The sequence below is a fragment of the Pseudochaenichthys georgianus genome, chromosome 24 (genome assembly GCF_902827115.2).
Source record: "Pseudochaenichthys georgianus chromosome 24, fPseGeo1.2, whole genome shotgun sequence".
NCBI lineage: Eukaryota > Metazoa > Chordata > Actinopteri > Perciformes > Channichthyidae > Pseudochaenichthys > Pseudochaenichthys georgianus.
In genome coordinates this window covers 26,205,818-26,218,079 of record NC_047526.1, presented here as the reverse complement: position 1 = coordinate 26,218,079, position 12,262 = coordinate 26,205,818, and the positions used below count along the sequence as shown (strand labels likewise).

The following is a 12,262-nucleotide window of genomic DNA, read 5'->3' as shown; positions in this document are numbered from 1 at the left end:
CCTCAGCAGTTGTTTTCACTGTTAACATCGCCTCACAATGAAAGCAGTTGTATTAAAAAAAAAAAATAGCCTCACATCCAGGGGAGATGTGATTAGTGAGTAAACAAACGGTAAAGGGCAGAAAGTCTGATGCACATTTGATCATCTTAAATAACTTATAATCACAACGGCAACAGTTTGCAGAGCTGTGCTTCGTTGACATAATTCCAGCCATGCGTCACGCCTCTTTTAAACATCACTGTTGGCTGAAATCGACTCCGGAGAATACATCGGTTATAGCTCCTCCAGAGAGACTCCTCGCCGTGGAGGTTTAATACTTTGCTGTTGTCAGATGACAAATGTAATACATTTATTGCAACTTCAATTGATAATTTTATTACAAACAATCAAAACGACAATGAACCCATCTCTTGTTCTCTGCTGTGGGAATCATTAAAAGCCTACCTACGGGGCCAAATCATCTCTTATTCTGCGCAGTTAAATAAAACTCGTTCTGCCAAAATTAATGATATATCGTGCAAGATAAAAAAAAATAGATCCGCAATTAGCCATTTGTCTCTATCCCAATTTACACAAAGATCGAGTTGAATTACAGACGGAATTTGATCTCATAACTACTGATGCAGAGCGCCTTCTTTTACGCTCACGTTCAATTATGAGCAAGGTGATAAGGCGAGCTGCCTTTTGGCCCACCAATTGCATCGTCAGGCAGCCTCACGTTTAATCCTCCAGATAAAAGATTCATCACGTACGGTGCATACCGATCCTAGTACCATTAACTCAGTCTTTGGCTCATTCTATTCTTCTCTATACAAGTCTGAATCGCCGTCCGACACTTCTGAGATGGGCGCTTTCTTTGACAATCTCAATTTCCCTACTATAGGTCCTGGTGTTTCAAAAGAACTTGATTCTCCATTAACCTCAGATGAGATCTCCCTCGCTATAAATAACATGCAAAATAAAAAAGCTCCTGGCCCTATTTACTATTTACTTACTGTACTGAGTACATTTGGGCTGGGTCATATATTTATTTCATGGATACGCCTTCTTTATACATCCCCACAAGCTAGTATTTCCACTAATGGCATTCAATCTCCTTATATTACTTTATCCAGAGGAACCCGTCAGGGATGTCCACTATCTCCTTTGCTTTTTGCGTTAGCCATTGAGCCTTTGTCAATATATCTGAGGACCTCAACCACTTTCACTGGGATATCGCGGCTGGGGATGGAATTTAAATTGTCCCTGTACGCGGATGATTTATTGTTGTATGTCTCAAGCTCCAGTAACTCTATACCAGCAATTGTATCTTTTCTTACGAAATGTGGTTCATTCTCAGGTTACAAAGTGAATATTTCCAAAAGCGAATGTTATCCTGTTAACGCTCTGGCATCACAATTGAACCAGTCCGATGTCCCCTTCAGATTGAGCCCCTCTGGCTTTATGTATCTAGGTATCAATGTAACAAGAACACTAAGTTCCCTTTTCGCTACCAATATCTCCCCTTTAATGTCTAAAATCAAGTCAGACCTTCAAAGATGGAAGAGTTTACCTCTGTCGCTTATGGGTAAAATTAACACGGTTAAAATGAACATTGTTCCTAAGTACCTATTTATTTTCCAATGTCTCCCCCTATTGCTACGTAAACATTTTTTTAAGACTCTTGATCAGGTTATTTCTGGCTTTTTATGGAATGGAAAGGCACCCATAAGTAAATCTACTACTACTACCAATTTAGGAGGCATTTTAAGTTTACTTCTGCATCCACTTTAGCTCCCTTATTGGGAAACCATTTATTCCGACCTGCCTTAGCCGACCCCACTTTCTCTGTATGGCATGAGAAGGGCCTGAGGACTTTTAGAGAGCTTTATAAGGATAATACCTTTCGTAGTTTTACTGATATATCAAGGGAATTTGAACTCCCAACATCTCACCTTTTTCGTTATTTCCAAATTAGACACTGTACCAAATCCCTGTTTCCATCCTTTCCCTCTCTACCCCCTAATCAAATATGGGATGAGTTTCTTTGTTCCGATCCCCTTCAAAAGTCACTTATTTCAAAAATATATAACAAACTCCTGACTGATGACAACTCACACACATACCACTAACATCAAGGCTGCCTGGGAGGCTGAGCTAGGTGTGAGCTTGGGTGATCACTGGTGGGACACTGCTCTTAACAGGATTCATACGAGTTCATCCTGTGCTCGTCTCACTCTCATACAGTTCAAGGTGCTGTACAGGGTTCATTTCTCAAAGGCACGATTGTCACAAATATATCCCACTGTTATTGACATCTGTGACAAATGTCAAGCCTCTCCCTGCAACCTATCCCATATGTTCTTCTCCTGCCCATTAGGGTTTTCCTTTTGGCAGAAGTTTTGAGGATATCTCAAAAATACTCACGGTGAAAGTCTGTCCCCATATTGCCATATTTGGGTGCCCAGAAGATTACAACAGATACAACTCGGGGCAATTTGATATTCTGGCATTTACTTCGTTATTGGCAAGACGACTTCTTCTTCACTGGAAATCCAAAAAAGCAGTACATACTACATTTAAATATATGTGATTTGGAATGGAGAATCAGTTAGGACCTCCCCATAACCATAGAAAACACAACTATAGATGAAAAAAATCTCCAATATTCCCAAGTAAATACTATAAGTGTGAATTATTTTAAAATATTTTATTAGGACTTTGTTTAGGAGCGCATTATAATGATTGGTCCCGAAGTCACGCTTTTGAAACCAGGGTCATCTGAAACGGCAAGTTTTTGACCTGTGGGAGAAAAAAGAAAATATATATATATCTTAGCCACTTTATTCAAAAGCCATCGTCACATTTGATAATTTGAGCCAACACGTGTAAACCTTATTGTACATTACTGGATAATGAAATCAGCATGTATGAGAGCATACCCTTCATCGTGTTGTCCTGGTCTGAACACTGCACATCCACTGGATTTCTAACATCACAGATGACCACCTCACAGTGGACAAAGACCCACAAGATATGAACAGATTTAAGGGTTGTTATAGACAGCGTACTTTTGTTTTCCAAAATCTGAACATCAAAAAATAAAAAACAAGACCATTTATTCTTATGACTGATAGTACCTGGCGGTTCAAGTTATCCTTGTCTTCAGCAAAGGCAAACATAGGGACCTCAAACCGCTTGAAGTTGGAAGGATTATGAACTCTGCCCTGAGGCAAAACAGAGTGGAAGATCACTGGGTGCGGGTCCCTTGAGTTTGCACAACTGATGGAGAAAAAATATATATTTTATTTGGGTAAAGATGTCCTAAAGTCTGCAACATTAGCACCCTATTATTTTTAAACCATCCCTTTTGTACAGTTTGACAAACAGTTCATTGGGACAAGAAAAAAATATATATACACAAGTTACCCGTTAACAATGAGGTCCCATTGAGGGAGGGACATCTTGTCCTCCTCCAGCGTCGCCCAGCAGTGCGCCAGCTCAAGAGATACTTTAGGGTTGTAAGATCCCATCAGTTCCACCTCGAAATACAGCGGCTGTTGTAGGTACTTTGTGATGGGATCGTCCTCTACGCGGTGAAACGCACTGTAGGAGTCGTCTGAAGTGAAGCAGAACATGTTAGCCCGAATTATTAAGGATTCAGACAGGAATAGAAACATTAAGGTACATAATGCAGAAGAGTTTAACTTGGATGTAGTCAACATCCCAGGTGCCAACTCAGTTCATTGGTTTAAAGAATAACTTTATGAAAAAAAAAAACATTCCAATTACTTAAAGTAACTAGATTCATATGAACTGTCTCCAAGTTACCCAAAATCCTGCATTTTGATAGAAAGTGTTATCCTGTCTCTTTGCATTAAGCTTTTTCAACGTGTTGACATAACTCTTATTTCCCCCAGTTTCTAGCTTTGGGAGGACTTCAAAGACTTCAAAAATAAATCTAATCCTTGGCAAGCATGCGAGAAAAAGAAATAAAAACACACAAGGCCTGAAGAACTTTCTTTACCCAGAGCAACTCTCATTTCAACCTGCATCTCGCCTCGTGCATCATCAGCGTACCATGGAGATCTAGCCTGCTAAAAAGAGAACCAGCATCGTAGGACCGGAAACCCTGAGTTTTCCCTGAAGTTAGCCGGCTAAGCGAAAATCCTGCTTCGTAGTACAGGCCTCTGATATTAATCCTACACTGGACAAATATGATATTGCAGCCAATAAAGAAACTGCATAGTTGTCATGACAATATTCATATCAAATAGAAAAGGCAATTTAAATGTACAAAGAGGTGTGTATCCTTCTCGTCTAGTTATGTTGTACAATGGTGCATTGATTTGGGGTCAATAGGTTACATATGGAAGCTATTTAAAAAAAAAAAAAATGTTTTAATTGTTAGTTTTATATTAATCTAAAAAAATCCACCATAAAAGAGGTTCCGACAGTTAGTGAAGCAGACCTAGAAAACACAAGTGAATATCAATCCAATATCCAACCTAAATATACAATTATTTTGACATTTATTTTGAAGCAAAGCGGAAGTGAATTTGTTTACTCTGTCAGGGTTGAAAATAACAGATAACTCTATCTCCTGTGTACTTTGGACTAAAAGGGGTCTCTGTACCCTTACCTACAGTAGTCTATAGTGGATGAGTCCTCTGTTGTAGAAAGGTGTCTCAAAGCTGCTGTCACTCTGTATCGCTAAAGAGAAGTCCTCCACCGCTTCACCTAAATCCACCCGGAGGTACTTTTTCTGTCCGCGGTTGTTGTAAGCAGTGGCCAAATGACTGGCTTTACAATCCCTGTGGAAATATGACAGCGTTGAAAGTCTCTAAAACAATACATGTAATGAAATTACAAAGTGACAGAACACGATGGACGTTAGCTTCAACCGGGGACACAGAATTTGACGGGTAGCAGAATACGCTGCAACACTAGTACACAGTACTCAAGTTGTAAAATAAAATCAGGGGGGATGGTGGATTTGATCATATGGGGACATAATTTGTGCTGATAACCCGCCGAGAGTGGGAGACCAACCAGCATAAGGATAATTATTATACTCCTAAAACAACATGCATGTTATGGATGTTCAGATACTCCTTTCATTGCTCTTGACCAAGGCACCTCAGAATTAGAGTCGGTCCCCGTCAAATGCAGAGGACAATTAGTGCAAAATCTTTTTTTCACTTTAATTTAAAGAGGAAGAGGGGATACAAAAATGTGGTTATAATGGAAGTCTATGGTACAAATCTCGTAGGTTAACAGTCCCTCATTTATTATTCAGATGGATCAACTGATTATACTAATAATAAAGTCAAATTTGTTTTTAGAATATTGAATTATAGTGTATTTTTTCAAAAAAGCAGTTACTGGTATACGATCAAAACTGGTATCTAAAGGGTTACATTTTTATCGTAATTAATTAAATCATTATGTAAATTAAACACTTCATGAAAAATTAGAGGAAAAAAAAATTTGAAAAATATTGATCCGTCATCATTTTATTGCAGTTCAAATACAAATATTTTATGTTTACATTCCCAATGTTACTTTTTTTAACAGGGCATTAAGTGCAAATTGAAATTGTTTACAAAATATGAAAATATATTAAAAGATTATACAGATAATACAAAATAGGACCAATGTTGTCAATGGCTGCCTACTCCACTCTCCCCCATCTCATAGAAGTTTCCAAAGATGTTCATAATCATGCTTTTTGGTCTCAATTGTTCTGGCTCTTGCTTTCGGATTGTTTGCTTAGCAATGGCTTTGAAGCCAAGTCTTAACATATACCTCTGGTCTGAACTTGTTCAGTGGAGGGCCAACACACTAGATGAAAACCATGGCTGACATGCTTTTTACCTCTAGGGAGATTCTAGTTACGGTTACAATGTTCATCTGACTAAACCCACGTTCACACTCAGCTGTGGAGATGACCAGAGTGTTCACTGCTTGAAGGAGGGGTTTCAGCTCTTCTGGTGCAGGTGGTATCATTTCATCAACAGTTTTGAGTCTTACCAGCTAGCTAACACGAGAGAGAAACGTAGCTAAACTCCAAACTAAGTTGTTATTGCCGCTTATGTCCATAGATTCCACCTTTGGTGACTAAAGTAATGAGTAATGATGACTAAGATTACTGACTTGACTTACCTGAAATGTTATTTTTAGTATTTTTAAATATGAAGTCCTTCAGATCGCGTTGTCCTCCTGGTCGCTTGGCCATTGTGGTGACAGTTACCTGCGCTTCTGGCATTGATCAAACGGGCACATCACGGCACCCTCTAGGGCACTCATAGTGTAGCGTCAGTGACTTAGTAAAAATGTCATTGCGTGTGTGCGTGCTCCCTCGCCCACAGTATTTTACTCAAAATGCGCAAAATTAATGTTGAAATAGCAGTAATACCAGTGCCACATTCATTGATAAAATTACATAAGGGATGGAAAGGGGGATGATTTTGACCGTTTTTATTTCAGGGGGGGGGGTGCCATCCCGCCTCAACTCGAGTACTGCTACAGACATCGCCAACATTTGAACAAAGAGTACCTGGACTGTAAGTAGGAGATACACTTTGTATACAGTTGTTCTGCACATTTGAAGTTCTAGTTTTTAAACTCAGAGTGAGCATTTGCGGAAGTATTCGAGGGTTGTCTTGCTCCATTGGCTGTGAATTCTGTTAAGGTTTGTTGTGTTCCCTAAAGGCGGAAGTGACTACATGCAACAACAAAAAACGCTCAATCATGTTTTAGTGCGTCTCAAGTAGGCGGGGCAATAATAACTTCAGAACGTCTTTCATTTAGCGCCTACATAAACTTATCATTTTTAGTTGTTTATTATATAGGATATCATTGCTACATATGTTGATGCTTCTCTGCATTTTCTTGAAATTATGAGGGTACTGGTTGACACAGAACCTGCTTTTATTAATATGTCCCTTAAAATTGACCACAGACGATGCAATACATTGATAAAAGCGACTATATAAATAAATGTGGCTATTTTTTTAAAATTCGTTTATTTTTTTCACAATACACGAGTCGTTACTGTCATCCATCAATATAAAAGGCAGTACAGTACATTCATTGATAAAACTGTTCCCCTGGTCCCAAACAAAACAATGAACACAATTACATAAGGTGCAAATGACAAAATGTAAACACTTGTAGAACATTTTCAAAGGTTAGACAGAATAATTGCCCCAGAGGAGATCTGCCTTTGGCGTGTTGCGTCGGTGCTTCTTCGCTCTGCAAAACAAGTAAAGATTACCAACTGCACATCCAGATCGACTACATTTGTTCAGACTCGGTCACTTACCCTTTTTTACACCTGCAGGTCTTGAGTAGCTCTGACCTGGAGGATGCACACACTGGCCCCTGCAGGGAGCATCTGCCTGGCTGCTTGTGTCACAAATCACTGCATCACAGTGGACATAGATCTGTGGACAGACAGGATGATTTATTGCACATGGCTACATGCAGCAGTGGCCAAAAGACTCCAGATTTGGATTTACAAGTCTTACCTGGTCTTTCAGAACCTCGTCATCTTTAGTGAAAGTGAACATCTTTACAGAGAAGCGCTTGATGTGGGACGGGACTAAAACTCTGGAGTCACTCACAACGGGATGGAAAATTGTTGCATAGCTGTCATTGCGATTCTCACAGCTAGTAAAGGAATTCGAAAGTTAATAAAGCAGCAGTTAAACAAATTAAATGAGTAGTTAGTAGTTAGTTTTGCACAACATTACCTGTCCACAATGATGTCCCAGCTTGGCAGAGATGTCCTATCTTCATAAAGGGTTGCCCAACAGTTCTCAGCAATGAGTTCCAAGTGTGGGTCGGTAGAATGCATCAGCTCCACCTCAAAATACAGAGGCTGCTGCAGATATTTCACCACTGGATAATCCTCTGCTTGGTAGAAGAGCTCGTAGGATGGATCTGCAGGAGAAGAGTCCCGTTAGAGACAGGAGGCCTGGACATTTACAGTTTCATGTCATGTCAAACCTTTATTTAATCAGATTGGTCCCTTAAGATCATAGATCTCTTTTTCAACGGAGATCTGCAAACAGTGTTTTGTATGCATGAACAAGATGTTGTAAAATTCCACCATGCCTTGGGAAAGCCTCATCTGGACCATCAGCTGCCCAGTGCCGATCTCTGCAGCGGGCTCATAGGTTCTTGGTTTAGCGCTGAAGGCAACAGTCCGAGTCTCATTGACCACATAGAAGCAGGAAATTGTTTGCCTATTAGGGGAAAAAATAATTAAAAATGCATACATTGAAGGTGTTCATCTCCAATTATACAGAATCAAATATTTTACCTGTAATCAGGATCAACTGGTGATGTGTTGGCTGCTCCTTTGGCGTTGTTGTAAGACAGGCGGATCTCATTTTCATACATCATGTAGTTGTCAAAGAACTATTTAACAACAAAAACGCATTAACATTTGACAAAAAAACCTTTTGATATTTAAATGCGATTCACACTCACCGTTCTGGTGGTTCCACAGGTATCCACACTGAAGGAGAAATATGCAACGCGATTGTCGCTGAACTGTGGTGTGCAGGACTGGTCCTTTAGCGTCAGCTGACTTGGCTTCAGATTACGAGTCGATTCAACCTTCACAGCCACAGCGGTCATTGTGCCATTGGGGTGGCACGCTGGAGGAAGAAGCAGGCAATGTGTAAAGCAACACAAATCCACCAATTAAAGCAGCAAATATACTTGCATGTTCCATCTTACCTGTTGCTTTCAAGGGGAAGTAGCAAGCCAGATAGAGATCAGCAAGCACCCAGTCGTTTGCACGATCCAACAGAAGCAGGTCAATTCTGGATTTGACTGATTCTGCAGTGAGCAGCTGTGGAAAAGAAAGTAAAGTTAGCCAATGCAGAAGATCTATGGTGGGATTTTGTAGTTTTGACATACCTCGAAAACAGCGTCCTTGGCAGTGTATGGCAGAATGAGGCTGAGGTCTGTGCCGTTCTCATAGAAATTGTAGTCTTCAGCCATCTCAGCCGTCAGCTCTCGAGGTCCAACGATAGCCTTGAAATTAGAGCCGTGACTCCCGAACTTCACGCTGATGTAAAACTGGTTCTGGTCACAGGTGCCAGCCATGATGGGTAGCACTAGAGCAGCAAAACATGCATTATCCATTTGATTGTGTAGCTTTTACTCTTATATACGTTTTATTTAATTTTAGAAAACACAATTTGCATGAAGATATTGTCAAAAGCAAATTCAATATGATCTCACCAACATCCTGCAGAGAGGCCCGCAGGTCGACCGGGAGAGCAAAAGGAGTTTCTTCAGGCAGGACGATCAACCCAAAGATCAGAGGGAGGAAGTAGGATGTAACCAAGCGCTCAGGATTCTGCAACAAATGAAATAAAAGCTCAGCAACACTGAAAATATGTTGGTACAAAGTGATATTTTGAATCTATAATGTCATACATGTTTTAAGACAACATCGGCATCAAAGGGCACTTGAAGAGAGAAGCTCTTGGAGCCATTAGCCAAGCTGTGTTCCTGGACTGTGAAGCCTTTGGCATTGCTCTCCTCAACAGTGAGGACCCCGGTGGAGAAGGTGATGTTCCTCAGCTCAACGTCATGGAGGAAGGTTCCCAAGAGAACGCTGAACACCCGAGTCTCTGGGACAGTGTCTGAGGAACAGAAAGTGGCAGGTTTACAACTTCTAAACCAGCCTCAACATTGAGACAAATTTAGTAGTTGGATTGAGTGCCATTTAAAAAAACTAAAAAGTGCCCTTTGTAAGCAAAAGTAGATTTTGTACTTGGCTTCAAATCCCATCCAAACACACCATTTTGCAAAAACTGAAGACTTTATTTAATGGGTTTAGCAGTCTTTAGGATATATCCGAGCAAGCCCGAGTTCAAATGTCCTTTTTTTCATACCTACTAGAAAATGTGACTTACCATCCTGGATTTGGGGAGATTGAGGCATCAGAGGGGTCATGATGGGGAACAAAACCTTGTATCTGGTATCATCTTGGGTGTCATCTTCTCTCCACAGTACCTCAAGCATGGGCTCCACAAAGTAGGTGATGTGGTACTGGTAATCTGGGGCATGGCTCTGCAATAATTCATGACATTTCAATAAAACATGCAAATGCACTAGTGACTCTTGCATTTCTAATCTAGAGATTTCCAACCTTGTAGTAACCATCAGGCGAGCCCACTGGGATCTCGACGACGATGTGGAAGTCTGTGGTGCTCAGTGTGTACCCCCGTGCGGCCATCTGAGATCTATCAAGCCTCTGCCCGTTGATTCCCATGTGCATTTCTGAGACTGTAATTCTGCCGTCCAACAGAGGAGTCACACGGCGAGGTACGTGCCAAGAGATCATATCCTCGGTGAAGAGGACGCCACCTGTTTGACAAAATTGAGCTGTTGAGGTTAACTGTGCAACAATTAAGCTTACTGTGAATGCAATATGTTGCTCAGGACTCACCTTTGGGACAAGCAGCTGCCAAGTTCACTACATTCAGACCCTGTGGTGCCATGTAGTAGGCGCTCACCCTGAAAACTTCCATGGGGACTCCAGCCACCTAAAGAGAGGAGAGGTTTAATATAATTGACAAGGAGGGAAAGGAAATAAACACTGTATAGGAGTGTGTTGCTTACATCCTCTGAATAAGTCTCTGCTGTATTGTACGGGCTTCGCATAACCAGACGACTAGAGGTAGTTTTGGCAGCGTAGCCGGCTTGTTCAGCCTCTTGCAACACCATGGCCACTGGTTCTGGGGTGTAAAACGTCATCTTCCAGATACCTTGTGATGCACCAGAGGCCTACAGGAAAGAACAAATAATGAAATCCTCATTGGTGTAGGGAGGAATTAAACTGTAGTATCTGAACAGTTTAATTCAACATACTTCAAGATTGGCGTTGAGCTTCTCGTCTTTACCATCCCGAGTCTGACCCTTAGCTTCAGCATCAAGGTTAGCCATGTGGTGGGAAACCTAAAACAGAAAATGGTGGTTTTAGCATTCGTTTCCATACACAAGATGGTGGACTCATCAATATAAAGATGACCTACTTCCATGTAGTTCCTGTCGCAGAGGATCTCCCTGGAGGCCCAGAGAGTGTAGCTGCAAGTCTGAGACACATCATGACTGACCACGTCTGATGGATTCTCGCCGTACATCTGAAGTCTCAAGCCAACGTTAAATGTAGCATCATCCTATAAATATATTAAAAAAAACTAAATTAAGTGAAACTCCCTAATATTCTTTGGTTCCAGCTTCTTTGTCATTTAAAATGTTATATCCTTGCCTTCAGGAACACATTTGAAGTCTAAATGGATATTTGTGTATGTAACAAACAAGTCAAGAAAGTACCTAGTAGATTAATAGAGGAATACAGTTTTGAGTGGAGCAGTGCTACTATTTTAGGGATGTACCAAACAAAAAGGGAAATGTACTTTGGGTCTTTTAACGGTAAGGGGTTACAAATAAATTCAGGGAAACACAAAAATGGGAGCAACCATGTGTTTGTTGAGCCATTAATTCAGTCACTTGACAGAATTAGCACAGCTAAACTTGGTAGAAAATTACATTGAATGCTGTTAAACCACTTTAGCTCAAAACAAACCTTGTTGTCCACAAAGCAGCCCATCAGGGAGGTGTAGATTCTGGTGTTACCCCACGGGTCAGACTCCATGCTGTATCCACACTGAGCAGCCATGCTAGGTGTTAACAAAATGTGCTTGGTGCCATCTGAGGGGAGACAATAAGCTTTGTCAGGGACCCCTTTCCTCAGTGATGAACCAATCAGCTGCATTATTAGCAGTTAATACTTACTGATAGCCTCCACCTCAAGCTGGTTTCCCACTGCTAAAGCCTTGTCCAACGACAGTCTCATTACATTTGCGGCACAGTCAGACCTTAACCCACTGCCTGTTAAAAGAAAAGGCTTGTGAGGAGAATGTAAACCGACTTAATATGCCGTGTACAATTACTTAATGAGAATTGAAGCTTACTTGACTGCGAATTTAGCTTCACATTAGGCCTGGCTTGACCCAAGATGATAGCTGCAGCCATCCATAACAAACTTGAACAAATAAAACACATCATTTAGAGACAATTAAGTACACACATAGAAATAAATCTACAAGAAATGTAACTTACATGTTCCCAAGCCTCAGCATGTTGCACTTTGTAAGAAGTAAAACCAAAAAGAATACAGTCAGTATCAGAGCTTGGCCATGTCCAGCACACCTTCCAACAAAAACACAAGTCTAAAAGGAAGGGGACTGGA

General features: G+C 40.8%; 2 protein-coding genes and 1 long non-coding RNA gene across 3 annotated transcripts; all 3 read right to left on the bottom strand.

Annotated features, from left to right (window-relative positions):
• Window positions 1-2,670: 2,670 nt before the first annotated feature.
• On the bottom strand, window positions 2,671-3,007 carry LOC139433141 (uncharacterized). Its single transcript, XR_011642719.1, has 2 exons — window positions 2,922-3,007; window positions 2,671-2,781 (listed from the first exon to the last, which is right to left on the bottom strand). It is a non-coding gene; the product is annotated as an uncharacterized lncRNA (long non-coding RNA).
• Window positions 3,008-3,025: 18 nt separating this feature from the next.
• LOC117440153 (zona pellucida sperm-binding protein 2-like) lies at window positions 3,026-4,053 on the bottom strand. The gene is made up of 4 exons (XM_071201921.1): window positions 4,007-4,053; window positions 3,409-3,598; window positions 3,120-3,261; window positions 3,026-3,049 (listed from the first exon to the last, which is right to left on the bottom strand). Exons 1-4 carry the CDS (start codon window positions 4,032-4,034, stop codon window positions 3,026-3,028), a joined length of 384 nt encoding a protein of 127 aa, XP_071058022.1. The 5' UTR covers window positions 4,035-4,053.
• A 2,939-nt stretch (window positions 4,054-6,992) lies between these two features.
• LOC117440148 (uncharacterized) lies at window positions 6,993-12,248 on the bottom strand. Its single transcript, XM_034076429.2, has 21 exons — window positions 12,133-12,248; window positions 11,985-12,055; window positions 11,806-11,901; window positions 11,597-11,721; window positions 11,043-11,186; window positions 10,879-10,965; window positions 10,630-10,794; window positions 10,457-10,553; window positions 10,157-10,374; window positions 9,921-10,077; window positions 9,439-9,647; window positions 9,241-9,358; window positions 8,914-9,113; window positions 8,731-8,845; window positions 8,479-8,648; window positions 8,309-8,406; window positions 8,101-8,231; window positions 7,737-7,926; window positions 7,512-7,653; window positions 7,307-7,427; window positions 6,993-7,236 (listed from the first exon to the last, which is right to left on the bottom strand). The coding sequence occupies exons 1-21, from the start codon at window positions 12,150-12,152 to the stop codon at window positions 7,166-7,168; spliced, it is 2,745 nt and encodes a 914-aa protein (XP_033932320.1). The 5' UTR covers window positions 12,153-12,248; the 3' UTR covers window positions 6,993-7,165.
• Between the last annotated feature and the right edge of the window lie 14 nt (window positions 12,249-12,262).